The 17,611-nt window shown below is 39.6% G+C and overlaps 1 protein-coding gene across 5 annotated transcripts in view; it reads left to right on the plus strand.

The window, feature by feature from the left end:
- KCNQ1 (potassium voltage-gated channel subfamily Q member 1) overlaps positions 1 to 17,611 on the plus strand; it is a 333,024-nt gene that overhangs the window by 29,651 nt on the left and 285,762 nt on the right. For all 5 annotated transcript variants that reach the window (XR_005953446.1, XR_005953447.1, XM_041415143.1 and 2 more), the window contains exon 2: positions 11,167 to 11,257. Coding sequence is in view for 3 of the 5 variants with exons in the window: in XM_041415143.1 (XP_041271077.1) it covers positions 11,167 to 11,257 (91 nt within the window). In the remaining 2 variants the exon portion in view is untranslated. The remainder of the gene's footprint in view (positions 1 to 11,166; positions 11,258 to 17,611) is intronic.

Below are 17,611 nucleotides of genomic sequence, written 5' to 3' on the forward strand. Positions count from 1 at the left end.
GTTAATATGTTGGCAGATCATATCAATACATTTTAGACACATTCTAAACATACACTTGAAATGGCAGCTTAATCTCAAGGGCACTGAACTTCCACAGAAAGTCATCGTTTGATATTTCCTGGTAGTTTAGCCATGAAATGATGACTTCCAGAAGAGAATCCTTCCAGGTCTGCTTCTCATCAAGACTTGCTCTCTTGTACTTAGCTTTATGTGTTACAAATTTATGTTTATTATTAGTCATTGTACAGCACTACATATAAAACTAAATACACACATAGAAGTATTGTCACTTTAGAAAGGGATATGCAGAAAATATATGTATTATGGGTTAATGCCCTAAATTTTTCTGCTATTTGTAAAGCCTTAAGGAGGTAGGATTCTGGAATTCTTTTGAGTCCTAAATTTGTGTAATTTAATAGTTGCGATATCTTAATGTTGTAGATATACTGCATGCTTTCCTCTGTGTGATTGAAAATACTTGAATATTCAAGCTTTTACATATAATGTTGGGCCTTGCAATGTTAACAATTAACTGGAATTTCATTTATTATTCAAGTCAATGTACAAAACAATTGTTTAGCCTCTTTCTGTCTTCTACTACCGCTGTTTTCAGAAATGTATTGCATGCTGTTAGCAAGCACTTGCTAGGTATAGTTTGAATTCCCCAGTAAGAGCTGTAACAGAAATAATTTTATGTCTATGTTAACACTGGAACAGCACACTGGGTGTGCTTCAGGCACTGGACTTTTGCTTCCTCATGCTGCCCTGCAATGATAGATCAGAATTGTGGTACTATGGTAACTTTCCCCTCCCAAGGCTGTGGCCTTCAGATGTACCACAAAATGTTACCATCTCTTGAGTCTTTTTCACCAATGAATTTTGATAAACCCTTGTTCTGGAAGTTACCTGGCAGAATCTGAGTTTTCACTGCAAGATAAATAGATTTTCTTTTTCCCACAGCACCAAAAGACTATTCCCAGAAATGTTTAGATGCCTCCTGGCTTTTAGAGTTGGAAGTGTGTGGGCAGGTGAAAAGTAAAACACACGTCTGGCAGCTGGGGGCTGTTACCCACAGCAGAGTTGGTTGTCCAATTACTAGTTAATTACTTTTTTTTTTAATGTTACATAGAGCCACTGTATTCCTGATTAGGAGCCCTTCCTCTAAGGTTTGAAGCATCTAACATCTTTTATTCCTTCATCTTAACTTCTCTTACAAGGGACTTCGCTCATTGAGTGCTCAAGTTTGAGGTCGCATTTTGAAACATAAGTGTTTTGGACACTAAACCACCTTGAAATGCCTCTTGGATACAGGCCTCCGAACTGATTATAACTTTCTTGAGCCATTTTCTCTTAATGTTACCTTGTTTAATTCAGGGCAGGTGAGTTCAAATGATACAGCAGAATTTTTAGCCTTGTGATAAACAATTAGAATTTCCACTAACAGCCAACTTGACTGTTGCATTAATAGAAATAATTATCCTCATAATTTTAAGCCTGAAATCTGTATTGTGTGGTGAGGGCACAAAGCTAAAGCTCTTTAAGCACAGTGTGAATTTCACTTTGGACATTTAACCAGTATAGGCTTTTTTGAGGAAATGCAGTACGAGCATTCCTGTATTCCATGGCATGTATTTATAGAGATTTTTGTATTTACGGAAAGGCTCTCTCACCATAAGATTAAAAGCTGCTTGTGGCGTTCTAGACCTTCTTCATTCTTTTCTTCTGGGGACACTTGAACTTTCCATCATGCTTACAGCAAACAAAGAAGTCAAGTTGCCACAGCTTTCAAGTATCACGTCTTCCCCTCAGCAAATACTTTCTCTCCCCTGGAAATGGAAATATTCTGTTTGCTGAATTCCTCTGCTTTCACCCCAGGAATGTTAACCTGTCATGCAGTTTCTCTTCCTTGTTTCTTGGCTGTAACACATGAAGGGTGCCAAGTTTCTGCCCCCAGTGCCCCTAGAAAAGTGCAGCTGAGAGCTGAATGTGGAGGAGCTCAAAGGACGATGACAAGGCTGATTTCTGTGACAGCATCTGTCAACTATACCTTTAAATAATTAAAGCAGAGGGTCATAATGGAAACCCTAGTGAGAGCACTTATCCCAGCTTCAGATCTTTCTCACGGTCTTCATCTTACTTGCCAGCACTTATGAAAGTGCCTTTCAGGCACACTGGTTTTAGCAGAAAGGGGCTTGAGAAGTCATTTTGGTGGGGATCAGGTGAGGAGGTAGGCCAGTTGCCTGGTATCACTTTTGTGGCATTTGCAATAAATCATACTAAGTATCTGTCCAGGTCAAGGTACGATTGCTTTTCCCCCATTTGTATATTTATCTATCTGTTGATTTTTAGTCCCTTTCACTGTTTCCCAGTTGAAGAACTAAGGATGCTGTCAAAAATATTGCTTCCCTGTCATGGAGGGGTTTTTAGAGAGCTAGAAATGTGGGTATTTCTTTATGGAATGTTTAAAACCATGGCCCTTATTCACTTGCCATACGATTAGCCTCCTACTTTTCGTGCGCTACTACATCAGCTGTACAACATTGTGGCATAGTGCCTTTCTCCTTTGGTGTGGAGGCAGTGTTTCCTTTCTTCTGCCTTGTTTTGCTTCTTTGGGGCAGATTACTTACTTGGCCACCTGCAGTGTCCAGAAGCTGCTCCCTCAGCAAGATCTCTGTGAGCTGAAAAGTTGACCAAGTCCGGTTTTCTGCAGCACTGGAAGATGCTCGTGCTCTAGAAGTGCTCTGATCTTTAATGGGGGAGGCAAAGCAACTTGCAGCAATGCTGCTGGGATGAAAGTTAAAAAAAAAAAAAAAGAAAAAACCCAAACCAACAATCAAATAATCAGGTAACTCACAGAGCTCTTGAATTGCTTTGTCAGGTGAAGCCAGAAAATAATGTTCAGCCAGCCCAAACAAGATAAATCATTGGAAGTAAATATTGTTACTTGTTTAAAGAAATATTATGTGTTTAAAGAAAGTAATTATTAAAATTATTTATTTCAAACAAGAGTATGTTATTTAGAAAGACTTATTTAATTTAGGTTTGACAACAGCAAAGCAGAGGAATAATCTGGTCTTGGCAGTTTTTCAGAAGTTGCGTTTTATAGTCCAAGAACTTTTAGTAATTTTCTTTTAGTGTTTGGATACTAAATAATTTAAACTCTGCTGCCTTAAATCCACTGTTACAAGAAAAATGGGATAGTGATGTGGTGAGTGCTCAGATCAACTGTATAAAACTCCAGCTACAAAACAAGTTTTACTTGTATTGTGGCACTCAGTTTCTAGAACCTTTTTTTTTTCTTCTCTGTTAAAAGAACGCATCTCCAGAACTGGCTGATAAAAAAATGACACATTTCCCCTTATTAAGCCTGATGTAAAGAAAACTGCAAAAACTCTCTTGATTTCTGTTGTTGGGTGATGCCCTTACTGCACATGTGAACTCACCCCTTCCATGGCTGTTGTGTTGCTATGTTGGGGTTTCATGTGATTGCTGAGGCAAAATGGAAGCTTATTGTGAACTGTCTGGGGAGGGCTGATAAATTTTCTGCAGTCCAGTGCTTTATATGTCTTGGTCATGCACTTGTTTTAAATGTAGCATATTCATTTTCCACCTTCTTACTCAATACCTATCATCTTTTTCCTGTTAATCCCTGCCTGTTCTCAAAGGAGCCAACACCTCCTTGCAGGATGCAATAACATCGCTTTTTGTGAGTAGTTAACCTTTCCTCTTGAAGCATCTTGACGTCTGGTTTGCATTTCTGCTGCAATCATACCCTTTGCCAAGACCTTACAGGCCTTTCCTGCAATAATTCTGCTGCTGTATCCTAAATGACTTTTGATTCATTGTGTGCTTTGTGCTTTGGTACGCTGCCCGTAATTTAAATCATTTTTACAGACTTTAACCTCCCAGAAGAGCCAGGTAAGTGTGATAGAAGCCTTGCCTATTTAGCTATATAGTTAACCTATTTTTCCTAGTATCAGACAATGCTGCATGTGTGTGATGTTTCTTGTGCAATAAATCTGCTTTCCTACATGGGAGCCAAAAGACAGCATTTCTTTGACAAGGGGTTGTGGAGCTGGTTAAAAATTATGCCATTGTTTCCTTCAGGAAGCACCAACTCTACTTTTCCTTGGGAGTTGGAACAAATACATATTAACAGGAAGCTCCATCTGATAGAGCTAAGCTAAGACAAACAGAGCATTCGCACTTTGTCTGTTGAGGGGTTTTTGATGGTAAGTGACAGCTGAGAGCAGTGACCTGTCTACAGGCTTGACCTGTGTTGGACATAACAGAGAGGAAGCGTGTGTTGGGCAGGAAACTGCTGTAGGCAGTTCCTGGAGGGAGGAACATGCTTCTCCGCATGAATGTGAGTGTACGTCCCCTTCTGCTGGGCATCCTCCTGCCACGGAGAGGCTGGAAGATGGGGAGGGGATGTGCCCCTCCTTCCTTCCCCTGCCTCAAAAACAAAACAGAAGAAGAGATGACAAATCCTTAGAGGAAAATCATGCAAAGAGCCTGCATAGCCAGAGAATTAAACCCCTATTTTTTTTTTCTTAATTGGCGCTAAAGTACTTTCTATGTATTTATTCTTTTTTAAACTTGCTTCGTCTTCAGGTATGGTTTTTGTAGGTTGCTGGTCTCTTAACTCCTTGCTACAGTGATTTTTCTCTTTTTTTTCATGCTAATGCATTAACAGCTACTGCAGTTAATAAAATTAATGCATAATTAGGAGTGTTAAAGTTGGCTTAAGCTATGGACAAAGAGGAATTGAGTACAGGACTCCTTCTTTCTAACCATGTACCTTCACCAGACCATTCTCTTACAAACTTTTTTTTTATTAACTGAGTATGGATGGAGGACCTTTGGTGTTCACCAGCTGGATAATTAAATGCTTATTTAGCTTTGTCAGTAGCCTGGCACTGTCATGACAGAGTTAGTGTTCTTTAAGTATTCAGTTCAGGCTTGCTAAAGGGTTCAGCATAAGGTCTATACATATGGGATATTTACTTGCATGAATTTCATTAAGGATGAAAGTTTTCTCTGCCATGTGAAATCCTGCTTCTTTTTAAAAAAATAATCTCTGAGTTTCTCAGCTTTAAATCACTGGTTGGTATTTGTACTTGACACTATACCTTGATAATCCCATAAAATAAATTGCCATCCTGTATTAGATTCCTAGCAATGCTGTTTATGTTCATGGACTTCTTTCTGCTTTTATTATCAGCTGTCCTTTATTTTACAAGTTCTACCTGTTCCCCTTCTTTTACCTTTTCTTAGATTATTTTTTTCCTCAAGCAGTCTCAAAATACATTGAGTGAAAGAACAAAAACGTGGTGCCTTGCTGCAGTATGAAATTAGTTGATATGGGTTAATTCTGAATGTTTTCTTGTTTGTTCTGTGGAAATGACCATGTGGTACTGTGTGAGATCAGGGATTTATGTTGACTTTTAGTAGTAAAACTGTTGAAGTTTTTCATGAGGATTTTCCTGATGTAAATTAAGTAAGCAGTTCCTTTGCTGGCATGGAACACAGCAGAATGTATAACAAAATTAAAGAGTCTTCAGTGTGTCTCTTACCTGAAGTTGTCTATCTAAAACCACATTGCAATAACAGTCTTCGTAACCTGGAAATCTGCATGAAAATGTCCATTTCTGGCGCCATTGACCTTTTAGTGCACTGGAAAGTGTCAGCAAGTATAAGCCATGGGGATGAAAGATGAACTAATGATGCTGTCAGATGTTTTAATGAACTAATGTGAACTGGATATGCAGGAGCATTATAGTTTGCAGATTATGATGATCGAGATAAGAATCTGCCCAAGTTCAACCTGCACACTTGTGTTGTTCATTCTCAATGTCATCCTTCCAGTTCTTGTAAAACTTTATATTTAAAGAAGGTTAAACTTGAAATTACTTTGCTTACTTAAGAAAGGTGTCACAGTTAGAAACTATATGGCAAAAAAAAAAAGTTATTTACTTGGTTAAAAATCCCATAAACTAATGAAATCCCACAAAACAAACCCACACCTGAGTTATGGGATAGATGACTGATCATGTATGTGACTGAACAGAGCTGTGCATTCAAAGAAAGACAATCTAGCTGTGTAAAAATAAGGGCAGACAGAGATTCAAGAAGAGGGCTTAGGTATAATTTTAAGCACATAGAAGCACGCTAAAGACATTTTCTTTTTTCGCAGAATATTTATTTTTCAGTTACAGTTGTTTTCTCCAGTAGACAGAGAGGATGAACTGCAGCTAGCCCTTGACCTCATGCCAAACAGAAAAAAAGCACAGATGCTGGGAACTGCTTTTTAGCTGGCACTTACCAGCTAAAATAATATTCCCTGTATGCAAGGGCACCAATAGTTGGGTATCTTCAAGACTGATAGCTGTAACAAATAAAAATTGTTAGAAAACCAGACTTAAGGCAGCTCGTGACATTGAACACGGAAAAACTGTCTTCCTAGATGGTTAGAGTTCAACTTGATATAAATTGAGCTGAACTTTGCATGTCCCTTCTCATCTATTAAGTGTATTTAAGGCCTCAGCTCAGTTTGTAGGCTAATAGCAACCTTTTCTTGGTTTATGGAAAGACTCCCACTGTGAGTATGTAAGAAACACTGCAAGAAGGAATGAAATCTACCCACATTTTAGTGCTGGTTTTGATGATAACAGCTGCATGTGCATGAGACTCTGTTAATCTGGTGAGTAAGTACTTCCAGCATGTCTCATACACTGTTTTTTTTAAATGTTCCTGGTCATATCACTGGGCATATTTTATAAACCTTTATCAGTTCTCCTACCTGTGACATTCACTAAATGAGCATTGTTATCTCTCAGTAAGTGGTTTATTGCTCCTTTGATCATTCTACACATTGTTTCAAGCCACAAAAAAGACATGCTAATGTTCAAAAATCATAGTTAAATATAGAAAAAACTCAGCAGCTCAGGGCTGAAGGCTGCACAGTACTGATAGCTACCTATAATGTGTCAAGTTCCTGCAGCTGACACTGAGGTCAGGGAAAAAGCCATAGGTCTGTCTGTAAGTCAAAATATATCCTAAAATAGTCATAAAACATTAAATATACCTTTAGCTCTTAATATATTTCCTATATTAATGTATTTCCTATGTTGCTAAGTAAAGCACACATGCTGGCTGGCCATGTTGCCTTGTTGGCTGAATGATTCCTTTGTGGAAATGCTCTAGCTTCTCAAACCGGTTCGAGACAGAAAATGGCCTAAATGGCCTAAATTGTTGGACTGACGCAGTGAAGCAAGACAAAACTTACCATTTATTGTTTGCCCACATGAGCGCACCTGTGCAGGCAGTGCCTCGTGTAACTCTGTGTACAGCAGTGTCTGTGCTCATGCTTTTCTCTCCAGAGGGTGGTGCGGCACAGACAGATCCTGAGTCCAGCTACAGGTTCGGGATGTTCCTGAGCCCCAAGTGTGACTGCAGTGCTGCACCCTGGTGCTGTTTCTTGCACTCTGAGAGCTCCACTTCTGCCTCTGGCTCCCCCAGGGATGGAAAACCGGCTGCCTGGGAAAACCGAGTTGAAAAGAGAACCAGACAAACTGGTTGAGTAAATAGTGCTGCCTGAGAGGGCCCAGGTCTCCTTGTACTGCTATAGCAAAAACTGAGTCCATGAAAGAAAACTTTGTAATGTCCACGCTGCTTTAACAGTGGTGTTGTGGTTTCACATCAGGAAGTGGAGATGATCAACCACTTGCAAAACTTTTGGTTTTAAAAAAACCCATAGCACTGTTAGATATGACTTAACCACCAAGCTGAGTACTTTGGAATGCATCTTCTGATGCAGTAGATGTGACTTATCTACATGCAAGCAGATGCTGCTTTGTAACCTGGGAGGGACAACATGAGAAACTTCACAGGCTATCTCCTCATCTCTGCTGCTTGCTTGGCCCCGCAATCAGAGTGAGATCAGAGCTGACGAGAGCCTGAACTCGTCACTCTGCTTCCTTTCTTGGAGATGGTCACATTTGTGCAGAGAGGGTAAACAAGCAGTAGGTTTCAGGAGATAAAACTCGTGGTTTGCAAGAGATGAAGCCCTGTCTGACTGTAGAGTGCTAGATTTTATGAAGTTCCAGGGTTTGCTAACTACCTCTCCTTTAGAGGAAAAATGTATATTAAAAAAATTATACCAGAGTGGAGTCAGTTGCCCACTAGTTTGTCTGATATTTACTGGTTGGATGAAGAGTTTACATGTTTAGCAACTGTGTCAAGACAAGTGGGAGTATTTTTTCCTTTTTTTAAATTTTATTTTTAATGTAGTGATAGCAATCACAGTCAAGTAATAGAGTGATAAGGTTATTTTGTGAGAATTGTAGTGTTTGCTTTTCTGAGGCTGGCCAGTTAAATTGCTCCAGGATGACTTTTGCATAAGCAAATTCAAGTTTGAGGCAGTCTGTTCCTGCAGCTGTTGTTTGTGACTGACTCCTGTGGACCTGTCTGCTGCCTAGGCAGTAACTGGGGATCTGTGTTCCACTTCTGACTGAAGAAAGACATAACTGTTAAAAAAGGGAAAGAAAGAAAAAAGTGCCAAACTTCCTGTTTTCTGTTTTACTGGTGCCTCGCTCCCTTCTTGTACTTCAGAGATGGAGAAGGGAGCCACTAATACCAAAACAAAAACAAAGCTGAGTTTTGGAAGGTAACAAACAGTAGGCTCATGGCACAGGAGGAGAACACCATGTGTATTTGTTTAATGTCTTAATTTTGCACCTTCTGTTCCTTATGTGCAATTGATCTAAGCAATGAAAATAGCAATGTCAGTGTAACAGGGTGAGTAGCTCAGCTGTGGTGCTGTGCTGGCACCTTGTGGGTGTCATCTCTCCCATGCCAAAGGAACAGACATGAAGCAGCAGTGCCTGACTAAACATCTTTGTTTTGCTTGGCATAACGTGTGTTTGTGGTTATGGAGGTGTTTCATGCACCAGCCTGGAAAGAGTGCAGCAGTGAATTGTAATAGCTTTTCTGGGGGTGAAAAAAAAATAAAATTAATAAGACTGTAATGGGTCTATGTGCATGAAAAGCCATAAAAGCAGGTAGGTAGTGGGGTGAGTGGCACTTGATGCAGTTCTTATCTCAGCCATCAATTTCTCTAATAGGAACAAACAAAGAGATTTGGCAAACGATTGACCCTAAGTTTATCTTTTTGTCACTGTCAAGCTTTGAACTTTAATGCTTATTAGGGTTTTGTGTTTGTTTAGGAAAGGGACAGAAACGTGATGGTCTTTGCTTTGGTTGCCCCCTTGTGGTTTCTTGTGCTGGCCGAGTTAAACATTCTGTACTGGTATTAAGGGATGAAGTCAATGTGAAGTGGTACTGCTCATCCCATTGCAACTCATTGTTTGCTTTGAACTGCTAATTCTATCTATGTTGGACTTCGAATCCAGAGAGCCCCAGCTGTCTCTGTGCAGCTGACTCCGTTCATGGTCACATTGACATGTGTGTTGCTCTTATGCATTGGGGGAATATTGCACACAGAAGGGCTGGATACTTTGGGAACATCTATGTTATGTTTCAAATGACTTACTCACCTTTGCATTCTGCTGCTTTGTCTGCACAGCTTATTTGTGCTTAAGAGTGCCCAAAGGCAGAGATACAGGGTAAAATGAAAAGACTTTAGAGAGGAAACAAACATTCACATTCTTATATTTTGCTTAGGTAAAGTATATTTTTATATGGGTACTTGTATTGATACGTGATCATCTCTATCCTATTAATTTCATTATCTATTTGGTTTTTTTGCCTAATTAGCTACAAACTTTATCTCCATTATTTGGTAGCACAATCTCAAAGGCTGGACTCAATCTCAAAGGTCAGGATTGGTCTGAGAGGTCTTTTCCAACCTTAGTGATTCTGTGATTCTGGCATAATTTTTCTCTTTGTGCTTTGGACTTGCATATGCTGTATCTTGAAGCACTCATTGGGGGCATAACTTATGTCAATCTTAACACTGTTTTGTTTTCTTGGGTGTTTGGTCTTCCAAAAGATTCAGCCAAAGAAGTGCTCACTTCTATGAATAAAGAATAAGGCTCTGGATGACTTCAGCTGAGCTATGCCAATCTTAATGTCCTGGTTTAATATTTCTCTTGAGTTCAGTTTTATTCATTATGTCAATTTTTTTTTGTTGTGGGTTTTTTTTGAGTTAAAAAAATGGCTACCTGTTTTAGAGTTGCCTAACAGGATGGGTGATTTATTATTGGATTTTGCAGCAAGTTTCACTTGAGTACAAAGAACTGGCGTTGCTTGTCTCAACAGAATTGTGAGAAATAGCCCTAACAACTAACTTCGTGTTTAACAAGTGGATGTTTTCAGTCTTTGCTTGTGTTGTGTTTTTAAAAGAAACATGCCGATTGCTTGTGTTGTGTTTTTAAAAGAAACATGCAGTTCTTTGGGAACTGGCAGCTGCCTATGGCTAGTGTGCAGTGGATAGCATCCAGTCTGGGTGTTAAATGGTTTTCTTCCCAGGTGTGTGGCATCCTTTAGGGGAAGCAGCAGTCCTGTGGCGTGCTGGGCACAGCTGAACTGCTCAGGGAAGGGCTTTGAAGGCAGAGGCTGCAGGGCTGAGCAGCCTTGCTCCCCACATGGGGGAAGAGGCTTTCTGGGAGGTTACAGACAGCTGGGCTGTTTCCCTGGCTGCCCCAAATCTTATGATCTTATGTCCTGGTCCAAATTTGTGGCCCTTCCCTAAGGACAGTATACCACAGCTTGTTAAACTTTGGCTTAGCTGTGATTCCCGCCGCCCCCCCCGGCTTTGGATCAGCAAAAAAGCAAATACTTGAAGCATGTTTGGGGGTTGTGTGGCGATTCAGCCAAAGCAGTCCTCAAAATAGGAAAGAGCAAGGAATGCTCTTTTCATGAGGGGCCAGGAAACAGCAAATCTTAGAGGTGGGCTAAAGCTAGTGTTACCATATGGTTTCATTTCATAATGTCCAACCCAAAACTTCAGTGTCTGAAGAGAAATAAACTATCCAACAGGAAGCAGGATTGTGCAGCATTTACCAGCTGTGTTTAGGGATAATCCAATACCAGTGACATTTCAGTGTAAACAGATGATTTGTGGTGGCATAATTATCTATTCTCCCTATAGGTTATTACACTGCATTACATTATTTTAATTGTTTAATTTCTTTCCATTTGCAGCTTCCTTATTGTGCTGATATGCCTTATCTTCAGCGTGCTCTCTACAATTGAGCAGTATGCAGCTCTTGCTACAGGGACGTTATTTTGGATGGTATGTATGTGGACATTAATTTGATTGATGTGTGTTCTCAGTGTGCAAATTCTGATCTCCTGAGCTAACACCATATCAAACAAAATGTTCCTTATGGTTTAATTGACAAGAGACTTTTCTGCTTTTCTCTAATGGGTCTGCAAAGCGACAGAAATTCAAAAAGTCATGGTAACCCAAAAATTAAGTGGTACCCTCTGTGGCCTATACTGAGGACACCTGTGTTGTGTCCAACACATATAGTTATTCTAATTAAGCTTGAATCCCTCCTATTGCTTGGGTTAATACTTTTTGCAGCTGTGCTGAAGACCAGACATCTGGCCACAGCAGGGGGAAAAAAGTAAGTGAAAGTCCTTTTATTTAGTTGATGTCATATGCAGCTTTGTTTCAGAAGTGGTAAACTCATGTCCACTGCCTTTAAGACAATTTGCTCTACCTGTCTTCTGCTCTTTCCCTTCAGCACAGAAAATAGTCATTGTGGTTCTAGTACGCCAATACTGCAGCAGAGTTGTTTCAACAAATGCTTCAGGAGTATTTGTGTCCTGCCAGCCTAGATTTCATTGAAGAGCCTTAGTTTTGAGGTTGGAAAGGCATGATTTTAAACATCCAAGCTTTTTATGAATTTGTTGTACCTCACTAGTGGGATACTACCTGCTAAATCATTGATTTCTTTGCGTTTATAAATAAATGACCATTATTTGGAAATGTGGAAACACTGTCACTTTATTGAGAAAATGCTAAATAACAATTTAAATGTTCAGAACAGGTATTGTAGCAATGATTCAGTAATATCACTAAGTGTATTATCACTATTCACATGAAAAAGTTCACTTAAGACCCCCATCAATTCTAATAATTTTTTGTCTGTTGATCTACTAAATATGCCAAGGTTCTATGCCTAATATGAATGCTGTAAGAATAAGAATAGAGCATATTAAATTTAGTGTCAATCATACTATTTGTGTATTAAGTGCTTTCATTCCTGTGTGTTGCTTTTAACTCCCTTGTAAGATGTTTGAGCTCCTAGGTGTAACATAACTAGTGCTAGCTAAGAGCATCCATACATTTATTTCTGAAATCAGTTCAATTTTTTTTTTTTTTTTTGTGGTTTGGCATATTTTCTCTTTTGTACAGATTTAATTTGTTTTGGGTTTTTTAACTCTAGAACTAGTAGGGGATTTTATCCATAACTTCTGCCAATGTCTGTGATGAATTTAACTCCTGGTAATGTCTCACTCACCTTTGCAATATATCATAATATTTGACATGTGTGTTGTCTCAGTGAAACAACTTCTATAACGAGTAAGGTTTCATTCTCTGCCCCCAGCCTGTGAAATCATGGAGCTTGTTTTGGTTTGTTCATCCTGTGTTGTCTGTATCTGGGCAATCCAGGCACTGTAATGCAAAGCATTTAGGATTGCACACAGAGTGTGGTATAGCCAGTGTTGTGTATTTCTGTTGTTCTGTATGATCATCCTCAGTAGTGAGGGAATTGGTGAATGATGTATCAGTGTTCCTGTTCTACACAGTGAGAAAAACTGTGGCTTATTTCTAAAATTGAAATCCTACTGGCATGGGTTTCCTGGGAAATGAGCAGTTGTCTGTTTGTTCAATATTGGGAGAGGTTGATACTGTTTTCTTAAAGGATTAACTGCGGTAACTTTCATGAAACCTGTGGGGATTATGGGGAGCCATCCATCCTAAGCAGAAGATGGGCTGATGTGCTCTCTGCTCTATACAGTTTCAGTGGGACTTTCCAAGGAGCTGTGGCATCTTGAGACACAAACATAAATGTCAGAATCTCACTTCTGCTGGTATCTACCCAGTGAAATTTCCTATTCTCCTATTTCTTAAGAGATTTTTCTTTGATTTTAAGGTAGTCAGCTACCTTAAAGTCAAAGAAGTTGTTTTACTTTACTTTACTTTCTATGAGTTGTCAAAAGTAGATGTAGCTGAATTTAATCACAGAGGGAGATTTAATCACAGAGGGCTGGTTGAAGAGAGGCTGCAAAATGGAAAGAAGGAAGTAGAATAAAGTGTAACAGCATGTAGGGATCAAGACACAAAACTGGAAAAGACAGAGTGCAAACTTCCAAACCAAATGGTGCTGTAAGGAGAAATGAAAGTTCAGGAGAGCACTCTTTTCTACTGTTCTGTAGTAGGAATTAATTTCTTTTTTGTGTCTATAGAAGGATTTTTAATTATTTGACAGCAATCATTTTTATTTGGAGCCAGACAGTTCAAGTAGGTGACATTGTCATTGAGGGTGAGCAAAGGAAGGCAAGCAATTTGATTGACAAATACTAAATGAGACAGAGCTCAAAGGAGCAGCAGAGTACCAGCAACCTAAGGAGTATGGGAATCCTGAAGATGTCTTTTGCTTGGGCTTAACTGAGAATGAAGGAACTTTGGCCATGTGGAGTTTGTAGTTTGAGACCTCAAGTAAGCCCATGAAAGTGGAGTTGCATGACACTGAAGATAGGCGTTGGGAAAATAACAGAATCTCTTCGTCCTGACTGGAAAACCAATTAAACAAGACTATTAAAAGCACTCACAATTAATAGCTATACTGCTTTATTTCCTCCAAATAGCCAAAGTATTTGACTCTGACCCTGTAAAAGATCTGAGCACCTGCATAATTTCAGCAGGTAGTCTTTTTGAAAGCAGGGAGCCTGGTCACCCTGAAGTTACAGATAGAAGCTGTGTGCCCTTTTTCATGAAAAAGAATTTCGTGCTTTACTAATATAGTCATACAAGTTATTAAAAGAACATGAAAATAAAAGCTCTAAAAGTTGTTGAGATTGTATGCTGCAGCAGTTTCAGTTCGAAACTGGGTGGAAGAAACAATTTAGTGGAGTATATAAAATATTTTGCAGTATATCAAAATATATTATTTTGATTTTATTCTGGAGCTGCTTGTCTTAAAATATCACCCCCCACTAGCACAGCACGAAACAGAAGATGTTATGCTATCAGTAATTTAAAAGCATTAAAAACCACTTCTATTATCTCTTAAAGCAAGAAAAACACAAGCTTAGCAATGGGAAAATAAACAGTTTATATGCGATCCAAGTGGTGTTCCAGATTTAGACAAAAAAGCTCACAATTAGTCGCTGAATCTTTCTCTACTTGTCACCACACTTCACCAGGCAAAGAGCCTTGATGAAAGCTATACCTAAATGCAGTTGTAATGGGAGATTAGGAGAGAATTGGCCTTTTGTTCGTTTCCAGAATGCAGTGAAAACTGTTTAAATTTGCATGTGTTTATTTTCTCTTTTTTCCTCACTAGATGGTGCTGTCGGAGGGGGTTTGACTCCAGTTACTCGCTGGCACTTGCCCAGCGGGAGCTGGAGTCCGAGCCAAGGCTGTGAAAGCATCATCATTTTGAAGAGCCCTGTGTACGCTTGGCCCGTGCAAAAACAGTGGTGCGGGAGAGCTTTTGCCATGACTCATAAAGAGAGTGTGGTATATCAGGGTAAAAATTGATTTGGAGACTACAATGTCTAAACTATGGAAAAAAGCAGCGCAGAGATGTATGTTCCTAGAGAGGCCATATTTTTCTTTTATTTTCATAAGCAAGGATTTTATGGTGCCAGAACACAGCAGAATGCTGTTATCTCAGCATGATCTAAGAAAATCCAAGTGCCTGATCCAAGGGGATTAAATATTCTGCTGATCCAAGGGATATATGGTGTGCCTGAAAAAGCTATTTTCTGGTAGGAATCTCATTTCAATATTGATTCCCGCCAAATAAAAAAAAGAAGAAAAAGCTGTGTTTTTATGATGAAAGTATAAACTCTTTCCAGCTTTCTGTTTTAAGTTCCTTTTCTACTTTAGCGTGCTTCTTACTGAAGAGATGAAACAATATTTAAACTTGAAAAATTACAAATTAAAATAAAAAGGCAATAGTTTTGGTTTATTAGCATTTACTTTATTGGCATTGAAATTATTCTTACAATTATGAGAAACTGGCACAGAGTCTAGGCCCATAGGAAATCTAGCTTATATTGCTTTTTTAATATAATGTTTTGAGCATAAACCTTGGCTTTTGTTTGCTGGAGTGTTTTGTGGGTCTTTTGAGAAAGAAAGAAAGAGGAAAACACCTACAGCTTTTGCTTCTGAAGGTGGTCTTCAGAGAGAATACACAGTTCAAAGGGGTTCCAGCAGTTTTCTTTCCTGATAATATCCCTTGCTTAAGAAGGCCAAAATGCAGACTCACCATCTGCATGGGTGCATTTTCATCCTTTTGAAAAATTAAACAAATTTAATATCTGTAAAAGCTGCCCGGTGACAGCGCTACAGATTCATCTAGTCTACAGACTCTGAAGAACAGCTGTAGCTGAGAAGGTGAAAAATTTGTCCTTGCAGCCTCAGCAATGTCCCCTGGTCTGACCCAAAGTGAGGCCAGCTGGTGTAGAAGATGTGTCTAGTGGATTTATGGTCTTTTTCCTTTGTTGGACCTGCAGAAAGACCTGTCCAGGGAGTCACTCACTGCAGCCTTTCCTTCCTGTCACTCCCCTGACAGCTGAAGTGGAGAATCCCAGCTTTCAGTCAAAGCTGGCTTCTTTACATTTTCATTTGTAGGAACAATGCAGCTGTGAGTGATGTGAAGGCTCAGAAAACATGACTGGAAATTAAAATTGCCCTCCCCTCTTTTAATGAGGCGACAGTATGAGGAGTAGCTGGAACAGGGATCTTCCCCTGAGTGTGCACCCAGGTGTTTCTGGCTGCATTTCAGCCCGATTTTTGTTTATGGCTGAGCTGTGCTGGCAGATAACGTGTGGGCTTCTAATCTGCCTCACTGCAAAATCAACTGCCTTGCTTTGAAAGGTTGCTGGTAGTAAGATCTTAACTTGTTCCAGCTGTTCTCAAAGCAATCCCTTGTCAACTCCCCTGGCCTGCAGAAGAGAGTTATGCATTTAATGTAAATGTGATGTTAAAAGGATTTAATTCATTTGGTTCAGAAGGTTGCATGAACGTGCTTAAATTCTGCTTTATGTCCATTCTGAGCAGGTCAAAGGGAGCCAAATCAGATGCTCCTAAAGTGGAAATAAGGCTGTCTGTTCAGGACAGCTGAACCAATTTCATTAAATGGGTGCTTTCTTATTAAAAAAAAAAAAATAATTAAAGACAAGCCTCTTGCTCTGGTTTGGTGTCAATGAAATCTGAGTTAAGGAGGAATGAAGTGATGATATGGAATGAAAGCATGCTAAGACCAGTAAGGGAGAGATTAACTGGTTTTGTTTAGACATGTGCTAAAAACCAAAAACTTGTAGAAGGGCACTGGAGTTTCCCTTTAAAATCTGCAGAGGGCAGCATTGGCCCACGCTGTGTTCTCCTGGGGTGGCTGCTTCTGACCTTGGACGGTGTCCTGAAATAGATAAAAATATATTTTGGAAGAAGTGAACTCTTAATAATAAAGAAATGTTTTTCCACATGGGCTTGGGGAATTTTATATGAGTAATTAGCAATCATAATTTGTGGAGAGAGAGATGGGAGAAAAGGGCCGTGTAAACATTGGTGCCAGAGAAAACTCTGGCAACTTTGTGGTGGAGCCTCAAAATTCATGCCATTTGGTCGACTTTATTGCTCATCATGTGGATGGCTTTTGGAAAAAAAAAAAAAAGAGAACAATTAATGCTTTCAGTGAAATGAATTGGGCAAGTGTTTGCATGGAGGAGAAAGAAAAAGTTCTTCAACTTGTTAAAACACAGAAAGACTTCCAATATGTTATGCCCTGCCAGGTACACTCTTGGTATTATTAGATGTTTCCTATTCAATTGGGATAAAAGAAAAAGTTTATTTTTGTAAATTTCTCTAATGTTACCACCAGGAATGGCTTTTAGATATATAAGAATAAGCAGAAGTTTGTATAGAAAAAACCCTACATCTCTTTTTACATGTATCCATACATTTCATCCAGAAGGTCCACATTGTGGGTTTGAATTCTTATTTTAGCCTGCTACAATGGAGTGGCTTGGATGTAGAAAATTCATTACTTCTGCCTTTTCTATGAACTTTGAAAAGAAAAATCCTACAGAAGTGGGACTTCTGTACCTGGATTTGTGTGGTGACATAACTGAACGCTGCCATTTAAAGTAAAGTCTGCGTCGACATCGCTGTGCATGAAGGAATTCAGCTTTTATCCCCGCTGGATGAGGTGGCTGTGAAGTACCAGGCGTTTTTTGGGATTCAAACGCTGAAGACTGAGGTGGGCTCTGGGAAGAGCTCAGAGTGGGGCTGGTGGCAGACTGTGGGCCAGCACAAGCCCCTGGTGACGGATGGCTGCTGGTGGCCCCGAGCTCTGACACGGCCATCTCCCTGCCCGGGGCTCTCTGCCACCGGCCAAAGGAGCAG

This window comes from Onychostruthus taczanowskii, unplaced genomic scaffold, assembly GCF_017590055.1.
Source record: "Onychostruthus taczanowskii isolate IOZ18803 unplaced genomic scaffold, ASM1759005v1 scaffold49, whole genome shotgun sequence".
NCBI lineage: Eukaryota > Metazoa > Chordata > Aves > Passeriformes > Passeridae > Onychostruthus > Onychostruthus taczanowskii.